The 17,661-nt window shown below is 29.1% G+C and overlaps 1 protein-coding gene across 1 annotated transcript; it reads right to left on the minus strand.

Moving 5' to 3' along the window:
• Positions 1-3,120: 3,120 nt before the first annotated feature.
• On the minus strand, positions 3,121-4,474 carry LOC114733208 (TATA box-binding protein-associated factor RNA polymerase I subunit B-like). The gene is made up of 3 exons (XM_028920622.1): positions 4,156-4,474; positions 3,703-3,815; positions 3,121-3,515 (listed from the first exon to the last, which is right to left on the minus strand). Exons 1-3 carry the CDS (start codon positions 4,451-4,453, stop codon positions 3,141-3,143), a joined length of 786 nt encoding a protein of 261 aa, XP_028776455.1. The 5' UTR covers positions 4,454-4,474; the 3' UTR covers positions 3,121-3,140.
• Positions 4,475-17,661: the final 13,187 nt, after the last annotated feature.

Raw genomic sequence — 17,661 nt, forward strand, 5'->3', positions numbered from 1 at the left:
AAACAAAGTTATCGCATCTATGATCTAATGTTGATTAGAATCAGATACGAGATGGAAGTATCAAAGCTTGGAATGCATGTTCCTCAATGGTTGTATGCTTGGTAAAACCTCTTCGACTTAGACCAAAAATGTTCAACTTCAGCAATGGATCTCAAAAATAACATACTAGGTATTTTTGGAAAGTTTGAGATGTGCAAAAAGAATTACTTAAAAATATTATTGCTTGTCTCTTTAAAAATATTATTGTTTGTCTATTTAAAATCTCTGAATTTCAAGACTGCTCTACGAAGTTTAGAAGATATGGCTTTCAGTAATTCTTCTTTATATTTTTATGCCTATATTAACCTTAATCAACAAAACTAACTTTTATTCTCACGCAAATCAAGCTTAATTGTTCACTAATACTTAGCTTAAACTTTCAAGATGTTACACAAATTGTCCAACAAATCGAGATGAGTGGAGCTCGCAATTGCATCCAGTGGATCTCTAAAATCACTTTTAAGTGACTCACTTGGGATTTCAATTAGTGCAGTACATCATGCGGCATGCCAAGCTTCCCATCCCCAACATCCAGAAGACATTCGAAAAATCTGTGACTACATGCCATTGGCAACAGATGCAACTGAAAAGAGCCTCATTTTTCGCCAATTGGGAAATCGAGCAATTATCCAATGGATCTCTGAAGTCACTTTTAAGTGACAACTTTGTCTTTATTTATATTCATTGATTTAAAAAATCAATATAGGTGTTATCTAGATTCGTGTAACGAATAACTACTCACTTTTTTATAGTCAAGTGTCTTGTTATTAATTCCAACTAATTTTGTAATCACTAAAACAATGTAAGCATTACCTAGATTCGTGTAGAGAATAACTACTCACTTTTTCATAGTCAGGTACCTTATTATTAACTATAACTAATCTTGTAATCACTAGAACAGTGTAAGCGTTATCTAGATTTGTTTAGAGAATAACTATTCACTTTTGTTTAGCCAGGAGCAAAATTGTCAATTTGTCTTAATTTCACAAATGACAGATTGGGTCATTGACCCTTTCTGTCATTTTCAAAATTCTAGGACCCAATCTGAAATTTTCTATATTCCAAGAACCTTTTTTGGAATTTTCCCTAGAGTTTATTTATAATAGATTATATAAATCAAGGAAAAAAACCTTAATGATATAAAAACGGATAGGCACCGATATTGATAATTAAATGATATGTTGACGATATAATTAGGGGCAATATAGTATTTTAATTTTATACTTTGATATTTGGTCTTCATGAATAGTTACAATATTCATGGTCCTCTTCAATAAATATTATTCTCTATAGACCTTTTTTCTAATTCTTCCTCCTTTTTTTTTTTAATCATGAAGCCATTAAGTTTTTATTTTTTAACGAAAATTGACACATTATCTGAATAGAAGATATGCGGCATCATATATAGTATCTTACATAAGTTATTAATTTTATAAAAATCCCTTAAACTTTGGATGGGTTGTACTTGTATATGGTCTCCTTAGCATTTCAAAATTTAGATTTAGTATTCAAGAATCAAGAGTTTTTTTTTTTTTTTTTTTTTTACGGCGGGCTATGCAACTGATTAAACTTTAGGGGAATTTTATAATTATTAACTTATATGAGATGCCACGTCGGATATTGCGCGCCTTTTATCGATCTTATGCGGCAATTTTCATAAAAAAAGATAATGGTCACTTACATGATTAAAAAAGCTAAATTTAAACTTTAAAATGATAGGAATGCTAAGCATAACTGACCCAAAATTCAAGAGGGTGTATAATTTAACCTATAAATGATGCATTTAACTTGCAGTTGGTATGTAAACAAAAAAAAAAACAAAAAATTATTATTAAGATTGATTAACTTCATGTTTTTCTCACTAATTAATTTTTTTCTGATTAATTAATCATTAAACATTACTAGTTCATTGGTAAAATACTATGAAATCAAAATATTTTGCAGATTTGAGACTTTATAATTCCATTCATGTGATTAACACTCTTATGATATATATCACAAGTTTCATATTATCTATTGTATTCATCATTTTTAAAATGAATATTAAAAGTTCTACGTTGTATATCATTTAAGTGCTATTATTTTCTAGATATTTCATTGATGCATTTAACATAGTCCGGATCACATATTTCTTATATTATATAAAATAAAATACTTCATTTTCTTATATTGAGGATTCTATTCTATTCTTGTTGCTTTCTTTTTAGGATTACCTATAAAATTATTTGACCTTTTTATTTTAATAATTTTCTGGCATTATGTATCCCTCCATTTTTTTTTCTATTTTATAGCTTATGTATATGTATTTAGTATTAATATCATTTCGATTATACATATATATATATACACATATTAAAAGAAAGTGATAAAGGCACAAGTTCAAGTTCATCCAATATTCCTGAAATCAGAAAACTAAACTCATAGATTAGCAGAAAGATTAAATTACAACAAATAAACTACATAAAGTAACGTATTTATTGATTAAAAAAACTGTTTTTGGCAAAAAAACTAGTCATCTCCATCTTTTCTACTCCTTGATGGTTTATGATAATACTCATTAACAAAATTTGAACTTATGAGGTTGATGAAGCAAATTCTATTGTCAAATCTTTATTCCCAATCAAGATCCAATCATATGCAGTCACTTGGGAATATGAAAATAGTAAAACTGTTAATCATATAGCTAGTTATCTTAAGTCTAATGTCAAAATATGTAGTTCTATATGTGAACTAAAGTAATAAGGAAAAAAAATTATAAATCACAAATCTAGCATTTCAAGATTATCCATAACATCCAAAAAAATATTGTATTAAGCCAATATAATATAATTGCCATTCAATATTTTCATGAACCAAAATAATAAAACAATTATTGTATTAAACAATTTTACCTTGAAAACATTATAAAGTTGTAATCAAAACAAGGTAAGCTAATAAGCATTATCATGACTAACAAGCAATAGTAACAAAGCCACACTAATTCATTTAATCCAAGAACAAACTACAAAACGAGACTAACTTAGAGGGCTTCAACTCACAATATCCATATGAAAGTACTACAAATATAGGAGCAAAAAAAAAATCAATTCACAACACCCAAATCAGTGGCAACAATGCTCACACTTTGTGGATTCAAAAGACAAGATGTTTTCAATCTTTTTTTCGATCCAATCCAGCCTTTTCTCAAACTTCATTACCGCCATATGCATGATCCGAATATCAACTTGTGCAAGCTGAGCACAAGCACGAAGTAAAATGTAATAATCAGCATGAGCAACATAAGACAAAATACCATCATCCTTTTTTCTCCCATAGTAAATATAATTGAATTTTCTTGGTTTCATCCTTGGAGGTATGTAATTAAATCCCTTCTCTTGCATGTCCAATTTCAATGTTTTGAGAGCTTCATTTTCTTCGATGCCTGCAAATTTTTGTTCATCAGTTTTGGGTTCTGAAACCTTTGACACCCATGAATCCTGAAATCAATGAGAAAAATCAATGAATTATGTTTCAAATTCTGAACCAATTCCAATATTTTGAAATGATTTCTCAACTTAGTAATTTGTCAAAAGTAAACTTTTTCTCATTAAGTTTTTGAGAATTTATTTCAAAATTAATGAGTTGGAAATAAACTTTACAAGAATATTAAGGGTTCTATTTTACCTCTCCATCTTTAATCATCATGTTCTCTTCGTAATCTTCAAAAGGTAGTTCCAATCCAGCAAAGACAGAATCCTCACAATATTTGAGATATGTTTGCAAGTCCTTTGCATACTCTGACTCCATATATCCAAAAACATCAAGTTCTTTAACAAAGTTACCATAGAAAGAAAATTCATATATAAATAAACTAAAAGTGCACATTCCATCTACTAATTTCATACAAAATAGTGTTAATAATCTTCTAACGCTAACAATATTAGTTTCATTACCCCAAAAATATTTACACTACACCGTTAAATATAGACAAAAAGTTATCAAATAATGATATTTTAATATAATCATTTTTGCTTTTTTAAATTAAACTTAATTTGTTAGAAAACTAAATGCATACTTTTGTTTATATGTAACTTATGAAATAAAAAACTAAAATAAAAAGCTTCAAGAAGTTCATACCATATTGTTTTGGAACCCCAGTGTATAAGGAATGAAGGTGGGAAAGCAGCTTGGCAGCTTCCTCTTCAAGTTGTTCCCGCTCAAGATTTAAATCCATTGAACATTTTTTTTTGCCTCTAGAACCACTTGGAGCCGCATTAGTGGACAAACTCCTCTCCCAAAATCCAAAACCATTAATGTTATACAACATCCGAATGGCTACAATTATAATTGAGAGAACACATAAGCGAGTTGGAAACCTTGACTGATTTGTGGATAACCATAAGCCGGGAGACAAAGACCATTCATAGATAAGCATTGCTTTAGGCAGAATCTTTTCATAAGGAAGCTTTAACTGCCGGATATATCGACTAGCTATTTCAAAAAAGTTCACAGGAGGCATCTCCAAGCCTATAAAATCAGCAATTGTTGCAGCCAAAGTCTCAATCTTTTGTGGCAAGACATCTCGTGAAGGTTTGAACATTTGATTGAAATCTATAGGACATGAACTGTTAGATGGCCCCATACGCTTCTTGATTTCAACAACGGCAGATAAATATGGAAGTTTTCCTTCAACAGCCCATTGTGAGATGTCTATAGGTAACACTGCCTCATTAGTCATGTGACAAGCCAAGAATAAAATTGCTACAGTACAATCCAATGGAATCATCTTGCTTAAAGACTTGTACCATATCATTACAACACGTTCACCAAGGATATTGTGAAATTCTCTTTTGTGTTTCACAGGTAGTTTTTGAACGTTGTCTTCAGACCCTAAATAAGTAATGAAAATGAGAAGCATAGACATGCACAATAATAGGAAAGTCTCAAAAATTAGAAAGTAATTGATATAGTTGCAAAATATGCATATTATCTCCAATAATCAGTACTTCTAATAATGAATGATCATAAACAGTTAGAAAAAGCCTATAAGTCCATTCTTGATGGATAAACTTAACCTATTTCAAATAGAGCACAAATAGAAATAAAAAACATAAGATATGGGTAATATAACCATTATTGAATAGAAGGGAGTTTTAACATGTTGGAAACACTTGTACAAAAAAAAGGAAAGTAGATATGTTATATACACACGGCAAAACAAACAACTTTCACATTCAAAATTTTGGTCTGTTCAATCCAACTACTCTTTCTCTCCCATATGTATAACGTAGTTATGTACATGTATATATGTGAATGCATTAAAAACTAAAGTAGATTTTATTTCTTCTATCCCAACTAATGAGATAATAAGTAAGTATGTATGGTGTCATTCTTATTAAGCTAAAAAAATTTGGAGATCCAAACTCCAAACAAAAATCAAGATTTAATCATTTGGAATTAGTGTGCTACAATATATCGTGCTTGATGTGATGTTTAAATGGTTTAAAGAACTTACACAAGAATGCGACACACACTATGATATCTCTAAAGACATATTATTTCATTCAATCTAAATGTAGCTGTAAAAATAAGTATTACCTGCAACTTGTTGCATTTCAGACTCAAGAACAACTACATCAGCCCAGTCGCAACCCAAGATATTAGTCTTCTCTACATACTTCAACCAATATTCCGCAGCCAAATCACATATCTGATGATTCACCTTGAACTTTTTTACTAGTGTTTCGCATTGAAGCTGCAACATAATCTGTAAGCCTATTAGATACCTGAACCTCACGCTATTGTAGTAATCTTCATAGCTTGGAGCTATTGCGTTACTCAAACATCCAAAATCATCAAGAATCGAGGGGTCATCTCTTCGTTGAGGGAACTGATCTTCCAAGCCCAGGGCCTTCCACAATTGAGGTTGGGAATCGTACAGGGGGTCATGCTGAGAAACAGGCATGACTTCCATTACATTAGTACGCTTACGGCGGTGCCTGACCGAGTATATGCCGCCAGGAGCCATGTCCTCATCAGCCATACCCGTTTCAATTAAGTCCTCCGATTGAGAAGAGCATCGCATACAATAGAAAAAACCATCATCTCCGCTCTGAAGGCCTATGTGGCCACAATATTGACAGCACTCGTCCCGATAATTCTGCATTTGTTTCACTTTCTTAAAGTATTTAGCTGCAAATATTGAAAAAATTGTATTTAGCGACATTAAAATCATTCAACCAACTTTCTTATTTCATTTAGCATTAAAAAAAATAAAGATTTTGAAAGAGCAAAACAAGAAAGAATAAAGAAGCAAAACTACATTTTTTTATGGCAAGACAACAATATAGGGTAGCAATAACTTAGGGCCCGTTTGATTCAATCCCATTGCACACATGCAATGGTAATTCTTATTGCATTACCACATATAACTTGTTTGGTTGGACTTATTGATGGTAAAAGACATTACATTGGTAAAAATGATTGCACATTTTTTAGTAATATTCATTCCTAGGGGAACCCTTATGAATGCTCATTGCAAATATATAATCTTTTATGAAATATCAATTTTGTCCTAAACAACATAACGAAAAGACAGAATTTGCCCTCATAAACAAATTGCCTAATCAGATCAATCATGAGCAAATCTCACAAATCATACAAGCAGATTGTTCATCAGCAAAATCTCATGCGACCGAATTGTTCATCAGCAAAATCTCACAAATTATGCAATCACGTCATTAATTAAGAAAATCCCACAAATGGTGCAATCCACTTATTCATTAGCAAAAGCCCTAGCATATATCTCCAGAAATACAAACAAGGGAGCGGCACTTGAGAACAAGGTGGGTTTGAGGCAAACGGAAGGAGAGATGTCCTTACTTGCACTGATGAGGTAAGTGTTGGTTTTTTGTTCTCTTTCACTGTTGTTTCTTCTACTTTCGCCATTCGTTTTGTTATTGTTTTCCGTTAAGTTTTGATTGAAGTTGCTATCTTGTGCGTCTGTGAAGGGAGGGGGTTAAGAAAAATAGTTGAAGAATTTGTCGACCATGATTCCAAGTTTCTAGTTTCAAAAAACCCAAACAAAAAATGCTGGCAACTCTATCCTGCGTGTGTCACTAGTTCATATACTCTTATATACTGAAATTGATGAACTATGAACAAATGAGATTTGAAATGTTGAAAGGACAAGACAATATATTTTTATATACTTTAAAAAAAATTAATCTTTTTTGATATTTTGGAGGGGTCGAGGGAATTATTTGAGGGATAAAATGGTCTTTTTATTGTATTTTAATTTTATATGATCATTAAAAAAATACTTCATTGCACTCTCATTTAAAAAACATACCAAACACTAATGACATAATTACTATTACATTGTATCCCCATTACATTGCACTGCATTGTAGTGTGAAGTGCAATGGGGTTGAACCAAACAAGCCCTTAGTTAGTTACAGAGCTTTCAGGTCTTAAACAAAACTACATTTGATCATGAAAAACCATACATAGCACTTATCAGGAACACATTTATTAGCGTAATTGCAGTGGCTTTAATTTGAATGTATACAGTATACACATAAATATACCTTGAGATAATTTGAATTCATCATTAGTAGGCATTAAAGTTAACACGGAACAAGACAGACTAGCTAAGAGAATCCAACACGTCTGTCCGAGTAAATTAGAGAGCAAGAGAACTCATGCGAATGATGCTAAATATATGGCACTCAATTCTTCTTATTTCACAAATATCCATATTAATTGCATTGTAGAGAAATATTATGTAAAAGCAAAATTAAAAGTAATTAAGATTTCTTGATTTTAATAACTAGAGAGTAATTTTGAAAACCAGTAATAATTTTTAATCTTTTTAATGAACTATTTTTTAACTTTTTTAATGAATGTTTATAAATTTAGGAGTGCTTTAATATAAGAATGAAAATGATAACATTTTTAAAACATAAATTATAAGAAAAAAACACATAATTATGGGGAGGGCGAAGAAGAGTTTTTTTTTTTCTTTTTTTTTTGCCAGCATGTATGAAATCTTTCATTCATCTCTACGGCAACACATTCAAAATCCAGGAACGGAGAATACAAGTTATCCATATATATATATGTATGTATATCCATATATGTGGCATTCACTGATGGCTTATGTATATAGTTATGTTGTGTTTCATTTTGAATCTTGTTTATTTTCATATTTTCTATTTTCTTTAACTTAAATTAAAATAAAATTGTTCTTCTAAAATATGTGTATATATATGTCTGGGTATGTGTATCTATCAAAATGATATCATTTATGTGGAGGCTTATTTTAGTGACTGAAATTAAGACAAACTATAAGGGTTTCAAATTAATTTCTCCTAATAATAATTATTATTAAATGTAATTTAACAAATGAAACGCACACACATATATATTTTTTTCGATGACAAAATGCACATATATTTAAATTTAAGAAAAGTAAACTCTAAATTCAAGTTTCAACTAAAAGTCATTATGAAGTATAGTAAATACCTCAACAGACCGAATCAGCTAAAAGTAAAATCAACTACACTGGAGAGTACATTAGCTATATAAGGCAATGGAATAATAATATTGAAGGCAGGAAGCAGTTTGAGACCAAGAAACCGAAGACAGCCACCCAGAAGAGAAAAACCAACAAATCAATCAGATAGATAAAACAAACTGAGAAAAGGAAAAAAACATGCTTACCGTCTGATGCTGAGACAAACGAACTGGATGGACCGACTGCCAAGGGAACAGTTGGAAACAGAGGAAGAGAAGATTACGGCAATCGCTGGAGGAAAAAATAACTCATATTTGGAAAAAATCACCCCTTTGGTTCGCTGGAACTGGAATCGCTGGAGAGAGGAAGAGCCCCTTTTGGTTCGCTGGAACTGGAATCGCTGGAGAGAGGAAGAGCCCCCTCTGGTTCGCTGGAACTGGAATCGCTGGAGAGAGGAAGAGCCCCCTCTGGTTCGCTGGAACTGGAATCGCTGGAGAGAGGAAGAACCTCCTCTGGTTCGCTGGAACTGGAATCGCTGGAACTGGAATCGCTGGAGAGAGGAAGAAGAAATTAAAAGCAAGCTGGGCTATCTCGGAAGGACAGGGAGGATGCTACGATGCAAGTAGAATAATTAATTTGCACATAGTGGGGCTGAATGACGGACGGAAGGGGGGGCTGAACGACTAATTTTGCGCAAAGTTTCACTTTAATCACTTAACTGTAAAAAAATACATTTTTAACCTTCTGATATTAAAATTAATAAAAAATGATGATATTAACATATTAAATATTAATAAAAATATTATCAAATACTAACTCATAATTGTTACAAAAAATAATCAGACTACTTTTTTCTAAGATTAAATGACTAAAAATATACTTTTCAAAAAAATTAAGGAATTAAACTAAAATCTTATATAAACTTAAATGAGATTATATATTACTACTTCTGGTCCTTAATATAAGACTTTATTTGACTTTTATTTTGATTCTAAATATAAGATTTCAATCCATTATGTGTCTCATATTTATATTTTTTTTCCAAGATAGTCCTTCTAACAATGGTAATTGTAACCAATACATTTGATTAGTAAGGATATTTTAAAAAAGATAACACATATTTATTACAAATAATGAATTTAACTTCTTTTCTTAATCACTTCAAATTAGTCAACTAGCTCTTATAATTAAGACCGGAGGTAGTATATAGATTTGAAAATTGAGTAATACTTTATAACTCACAAAATTGTAATTCTTTATGTTTGTATTACGTCTGTAAATCATGCAGTATTTTTTAAGTTCAATTGCTGGAAGAAATGATTTTGAAAATTAAATAATACTTTATAACTCACAAATCTCATATATAAACCGTTTTTTGGCGTTAGCCTCACTTGCCACCCCCAAAAAGAAAAAATCACTGTGCAATTTTGTGGCAGCAGATCGGGCTTTTCACCCATTCACAAAATATGCAAAAAAATTTGTCAAAATGTAAAATTGCTCCAATATTTAAGAAAGGCATAAATTGCAATGTGTGCGCGCGTATGAAGTTGTAAAATCAAGGGATAAAAATTACATATTGCGGATCGAAAATCAATGACTATGAATTTATTCATTTTTTTCAAATATGAGTTATTTTTTCCTTTTGACCAAATTTTTTCTGAATTTAGTGTGATGCTGAAAACTCATTCATTCTCCCACCCAGGAGTATTGAGATAGAATCGAAACCATACTTTTAAAAATATTTTTATAATATACAAAATAAATATATGAAAAAATTTATCTTGATTTGTAAGAAAAATAATTTTAAAAATCACTTCCCATGATATCCAAACAAATCTCAACCCCTGAATATATGTGACAAAACTATGCCTGGCAAAAGTAAGTGACAAGACTAAAATATTGAGTCACTGGGTTTGAATGAATATAACGCAATTACGGGTGCAAAAAGAATATAACGCAATTACGGGTGAAAAAAGAATATAACACAATTATGTATATAACGAAACATAAGACCTGATAATAATGATAAACGTTTAATTGAATTAAATAGTTGAATGAATTAATATTTATATAAATTAATATGATTTTTTTCCTGCCATCGCTCATATGATAATTATCCCTTTCTTTCTTTTTTTTAGCCAAAATTATTATCCCTTTCACAGCCTCAAGTCTAAAATGATTTATTTAACATCAAAAATATATCTAACTAAAAATATATTAAGTATACATTTTTTTAATTTTATAAAATATTTTAATTTGATTTCTTAATTTTAAAAAACATATTTATAGTTCTTTAACTAAAAAATTATTATACTTAAATGACTTTTTTTATAACAATTATTATTATTTTGATAATTAGACATAATATGTTAATATTTGAGAATTTTTTATGAATATTAAATATCTTAATATTATCATTTAATAATTTTTTTAGATTAAATAATTTGGATATTTAGATATTTATAATTAGAACAAAGCGAGTAATAAATCTAAAGCTCAAATATCTGTAATTAACTATATATTTTTTCCGGTTTAAAATATAAAATAAATTCTATGCATTTAGGTTTATTAAAAAATTTGTTAAAATCAATTTAAAATAATAAATATGTAAGGCATGTGTTTTTTTCTAAATATATTCTTATTAAATATGAGGAGCAGTAAAAAAATTTAATAAATGAATCAAAAGAAAAAAAAAATTATATGTTAGGAGTAATATTATGTTGGGACTAATATTTTTAGACAAAAATAAATGTTATTTTATAAAAAAAATTAAGTACCACCGACAAATTTTATCTCATAGTATAGCATTTAGTAGGCGTTTTTATCAAAAACCTATAAAAAATAAAAGATTTTATCTAAATCCTATACAGTAAAAATTATTTACCAAAATGCTTCACTAAAAATCATTCATATCAAAAACAATTTCAATTTTACCAAAAAAAAAACATTCCTATCAAGAACGATTTTATTTTTACTTTAATATCTTTTCTGATCATATCACTCAATCACTATGACAATTATATTTTTTTCCATGAAAAATGTGAAACTGTTCATGCTAATAATGATTTCACATTTTCTCTCTTCCAATTTGACATATAGCATGAGAATTATTTACAAATTAGTTAGTCAACTCCTATGTTAAGGACAAGAGATAGTAACTTTTTTTTATTATTTTTGCAAGGTCAAATTGAATTACTATTAGAAAATTTCAGGCAACATATAACTAACAGAGAACATTTTTTGCGCAAAAAAACAATTTTAAGATTAATTTAAGGTTAATAAATCTTTGATTCTTCAAATCTGCTCTCATTTTGATTTTGGTCCTGTAAATTTCAAATTATAAGTTTTAGTCCTTCGAGGGGTAAAATGGTTCATATTTTTATTAAATTATAAGGATCAGTGTTTTATATGGAAAGAAACTTGAAGGATCAGAATCTATAGTTTGAAACTTGAGAGATCAAAACCAAAATAAAGACAAATTTAAGGAACCAAAAATATATATTAACCCATTAATTTATACTACCTCTTGTTAATGTAACACCTGATTAACTAATTAAAAAAATTAAGAAAGTTAAAAAGATTACTTAATTATAACCTATATTACATGGTTTCTCTAAAATACTTATTTATGTCATTAGATTATGTATCAAATTATAAACAGGCCAAATAGTCAAAGTTGAGGATATTACATTATTTAATAGGATTAGGACCAAATTATTTTTCCGCCCAATCCCATTTACAATATGGTGTAATTTTACTTTATTATAATTATAATTTTTCATTGCCTTTCCACATATATATACACACACATATAATTATAATTATCATTTGATTCATTTCTGCAAGATCAAATTGAATTACTATAAAAATTAACTCTAATATATAGTTAACAAGAATTGAATATGCATTCATAAGGGACTAGAGTGAAAAGGAAAAAAGACAATTTTTTATTTTCATACTATTTATTGTAAATGTCATATTGAGAAAGTAAAAGAAAAAATGAAATCGTTCTTAATATAAACGATTTCATTCTTTTCATTAAAAAAATACAATTGTTAAAATAATAAAATGATAGGATGGGAAAAGATATTAAATTAAGAATATTTTTGACCCGAAAGATTTTTAATATAGCATTTTGATAAATAATTTAAAATTTTTTTACTGTTTATAAAGCTTTTGAAGAAATTGCCGCGTTTGGTATTTTGAAGGGAAGGGGGTACTGCAGTGGAGGGGAGGGGATGTGTGCTAGTAGTTGTTTGAAGTGGCGCGGCAGGCGTGAAATCCGAAGGTGGCGTCACATTAGAAGTTAGATCATAATTGGACCAATCTTTTAGTACGGTACATTTCACATAAAGCATCTATATTCTTGCTTTTCGCCTTTTGCCATTCATTCCCACATTTTTGGTTCTCTCTCCCTGTCAGCGCGCAAGAAGTCAACCACTATTTGTAGCCGCAAGGTCTGCCTCAATCTGTCTTTTCCTACACTGCAGAGCTTTGCTCTCTCTTTGCTGTCCTTGGAAGTTGTAACAGGAAGCATATCTTCGTTCTTCCACTTCCCTCTTTCTTCTTCTTCTTCTTAATTTTTCTTGAATTTTTTTATTTTTAAAAATTACATACTTGTTAGTATTTTTTTTCCCGAAACAGACACTCTGCAAACCATATAATCCAATAGAAGCAAAATACAACCAATAACCAAAAAACAGGATCTCCGAAATTCTTTCCTTACCTCTGCGTGAACAATGTAAAAATTCTCCTAACTGAAGTAGGTGATCAGCAAGAGAGCTATCCTCTCTTCTAACATGGTAAAACTCCACCTTCCGATCCCTACAAATCAAAATTCCAGTTAACAAATCATCACAAGCGCAGCTTCCAACTAACAAATTAATATTCCTCCGGTTCTTAATAAAAAAACTAATTTGAGAGTTAATGTTAGTTTTATATATATAACTTATTTAACACGTTTATTAATTTTTTTAAAAATTAATCTTATTGTTATTTTCTTAATAATAACCAGATAAGAAAATAAGAAAAGAAATTTAAAAAAAAATTAGAACATTTTAAAAAAATAAATCATATTAACTAATTTAATTAATATTTTAATATATTCAAATAACTATTTTTTATAAAGCTTCTTTTTTTTTTTTACCAGATTTTTCTAAAGCTTCTTTGCCAACAAAGACCAAGGCCATTGATAGAGTGATAGTGCCTAACGCCTATCACCTCCGCAATGGTCCCTGGAACCAACATTAAAGTAGGCGTGTTTATAAAACAGGTGGTATGAGGATGATCCCATCCCAGTCTCATTCAGATATTCAAAACAGGACGTTTTTTTTTTGTCTCATATCTTGTCTTATTCCAATAACGCCGTCTTCCAATTTAATTTTGAAAAAAAAATATAAAATGTTTACTATAAAGAATATCATATAACTTATACAAAACAACTTATAAGCAAATAAAAAAATATCCACTGATAAATATCATTATCAAAATATTATTATATTGATAAATAAAATAAATTTATAACAACTAAAAATAAAAATAAGGGAAAACCATATTGAAGGTACCTATACTTTCTCTTTATTTTTAATTTGGTACCTATGTATTTTTTTCCCTTTAATTAAACATTTAATTTTATCTTTTTAGTAATATTAGCTCTTATAACTTTGTTCTATTGATATTTTTAGTCTCTACATAAGGATTAATGATGTTAATAGAGGAAAAATAAAGATTTAGTTAAGAATAAAAAACACATAGGTACCAAATTGAAAATTGAAAAAAAGTATAGGTACCTCCAGTATGGTTTTCCCTAAAAATAATATATTGGGACGATACATCCCATCTCACGTCCCGTCCCATTCCAAAATAATTTTGTCCCATCCCAAAATAACTAAAACAAAACAGAGACACTGGGACGAGATATAATTAAATACCCATACATTAAAGCTTACATTTAAAACCACATATCTCATGGCAAGTATTCATGTCTATGTAACTCCGCCACATACTTATTATATATTATCTATATTGTGATTCTTTTAAATTTTTATATTACTGATATAATTTTTATTGAATGAATTTTCTTCGATATTATGAAATTATTTTAAGTATTTTTAATATAATAAATAGATGGTTTTTAATATAATAATCAAATATTAAAGTATTGAAAAATTAACGGTAAAAAAATGAAGTATTGAAAATTTGCCCCCTCAGGCACAGAATGAGGATGTCATTATTGACTCCTCAAATTGGGTACGGCAACATCTCTCTTTTTCTTTTTCTTTTTTTCCAAAGACTCTTAAAAGTTTTAGACTGTTTGATTTTGATCACATTTTGAAGATGCTGATGATAAAAGAATTCAATTAGGTGCCAAGAGAGGGATTTAATTAGCCTAAAATTTATTGATAATTGAAGAGCATGTAATGACAAATTCTAGCATAGAGAATGACATCTAATTTATACTGTTCACTTGTTAATGAGATTTTTTAGTAATTAAATTTTTTTTGGACCTCATGATAATTCTCTCATAATAAAATGACATTCCTATTGCTTTTTTTTTTCTCCTTTGCAAGAGAAAAAAAGAAGAAGGATAACTTATTTTGAATTACCAACTACATAATACCCTTATGGTTAAAATAACTATAAACTCTCATTATAAAAAAATGTTAAAAAAATTCAAATCTAAACATTAAATTTTTAGTGTTATCTCATTATTTATATCTTATTCCCTCCTCCCGTTTTTGAATAAAAAAACAATCTCTTTTGAGATTTTAAATTACTATTTTTATTTTTAATCCTCATTAAATACACTCATTTTGCTACTTATTATAAATTACAAATAATTGACTTGCATATTAAAAAAATCAGTTAAAATTAATTAAAACCGATAAATAGATTAAAAATATATTTTTGTTTTTAAATATATTTTTATATAAATTTGAAAAATATGAAAGAGAATATATGGAAAAAAATATAATAAGAGATGATAACAAAAGGAGAGAATAAATTAATTATAATTAAAATAAAAAAATGCTCTAAACAGTGAGAGAAATTCAAAATGTAGCTTATAAAATGAACAACTCCTTTCTAAAACTTATAAATAAGAATGAAAAGAGCATGTTAATTATTACTTTCTTGCAATAAATTTTTACTTATTATCTTTCATTAACTTTTTTTTTATAGATAAGGATATAATTAAAAAATGTACATATATTACATTTTTATTATTTTTAATTAATATTATGAACAATATGATTGTGGCAAGCGTTTTTTTTTTTGTAATAAATGCAAAAATCAAAGACCATGAACAATGCATTCACCAACAGAAAGTGGGATCTACAGTCTATCAGTAGTTGTTTGAAATGGTGCGATGCTGTGGGTATGAAATCCAAAGTTAAATTGCCTTCGTATTTTATGCCCAAGAGTTACGTCATAATTGAATTTATCACTAGTAACCAGTAACAAAGTAGGGGCCCAACAGACTACTGGCATATTTTTTTCTCCTTCTTTATGAGCAACATACAGAAGGTGCCTTTTCTCTTCATTCTTCCTTTTGCCCTCTTGCCATTTATTCCCCGTCTCTCTCTCTCTCTGCGCAGCCAGTTAAGAACTACTCCCTCCGTTCCTGAGACACTTGATGCTTATGCCATGTTCCTATATATAAGAGACACTTACAAGTTGTCTCTACTTTTTTGTGTTGATTTACTATTTTACCCATATTTATTATCTCCAACTCACACTCTCTCTCCCTCCCACTTCTCTTTCTTTTAATAATTTAATTGTTCTCTCTCATGCTCTCTCTCCTTATTAATGAGGGCATTTTTGGAAAAAAATTATACTTTTTATACATTAATTGTACTTAACTAACTTTAACTGTTTTTTTGATCAACGTACTTCGGTTATTTGTCTCTTATAATAAGGAACGGAGGGAGTATTTGTACTCTCTCTAGTCTCTACCCTCCAGCCTCATTACCCCTTTTGTGTAGCTTTCCTCGGAACTTTGGAAGTTGTGCTAGCGAGTATATCTTCTCCCCTTCCTGACTTCCTCCCTCCCCTTTTCTTTTCTTTTTGTCCTCGTCCTTTTTTTTTTTTAACTTTTTGCTACAATATCAAATATTAAAGTATTGAATAATTGCTTCTACCAAAAAAAAAAAGTATTGAATAATCGCTCGTTAAACCACTGACTAGAAGATAAAAAAGAAAAAAGAAAAACTAAAGAAGAACCACAAGAATTATATTTGTTCCAATTTTTTAATTCATCAGGACCCACACCACAAGGGACACGGATAATTTGTTTGAAAAAAGAAAAAGCTGCGAAAATTCCCTCTTTTGCCATAAGCAAATTAGAGGGGAAAAAAGAAATTTTTTTAATAAACTTAATTTAAAAATTACAAAAATAGGGTTAAAAGTTTTTATTTTATTTTTCTTACTCTGTTGTTTTATATATTATTTTTATCAAAATTTTATAACAATTTTTTAATTTTTAAAATTTTCTTTATCCTTCCCTCCTCTCCTCTTCAATTCCCTCATTTAAGGAAATTCACTTTCAAATAGTGCTAAAATCATAAAATCAAAATGAAATGTGACGGCAACATCTAATATTAATCATATTAGATTAATATTAATATTAAACACTAAAGCACCGTTAAACCACTTTTATTTTTTTTAGATTAATCATATTTAATATATAATTTTTGATATTTTTCATCATTAATATATTCAATTTTTCAGTGCTTATTACTATAATTTATTAGATGTGTTTTCAATTAAATATTTTAATATAATTAGAAATAAATAGATTTTGTAACTAAGAAATAATGATATTTTATTACAATTACTTATCATCCCTGAAAATTAATTTAGTGTCTGCTTGAGTCGGTATTTGCCGGCCCAAATGCAACTTATAAGTGCATTAAACCTGATTGTAATATTGGTTCTGTTTGACTGGATGTTTGTAGAGCTTAGAAGGAGCTTATTGAGGTCATAAGCTCGATCTACAGTTGTTTACTAGTTTGGCATCACTTTTGAACCATCCTACTTATGGCTGAAAACCAGTACTTAGGCCCTGTTTGGATGTCCCTTCAAACCATGGTTTGGGGAAAAAACCAGCCAAATGGGGGCAGAAAATC

Source organism: Neltuma alba, unplaced genomic scaffold, assembly GCF_004799145.2.
Source record: "Neltuma alba isolate B1F8T4 unplaced genomic scaffold, ASM479914v2 tig00012988_pilon, whole genome shotgun sequence".
Lineage (NCBI taxonomy): Eukaryota > Viridiplantae > Streptophyta > Magnoliopsida > Fabales > Fabaceae > Neltuma > Neltuma alba.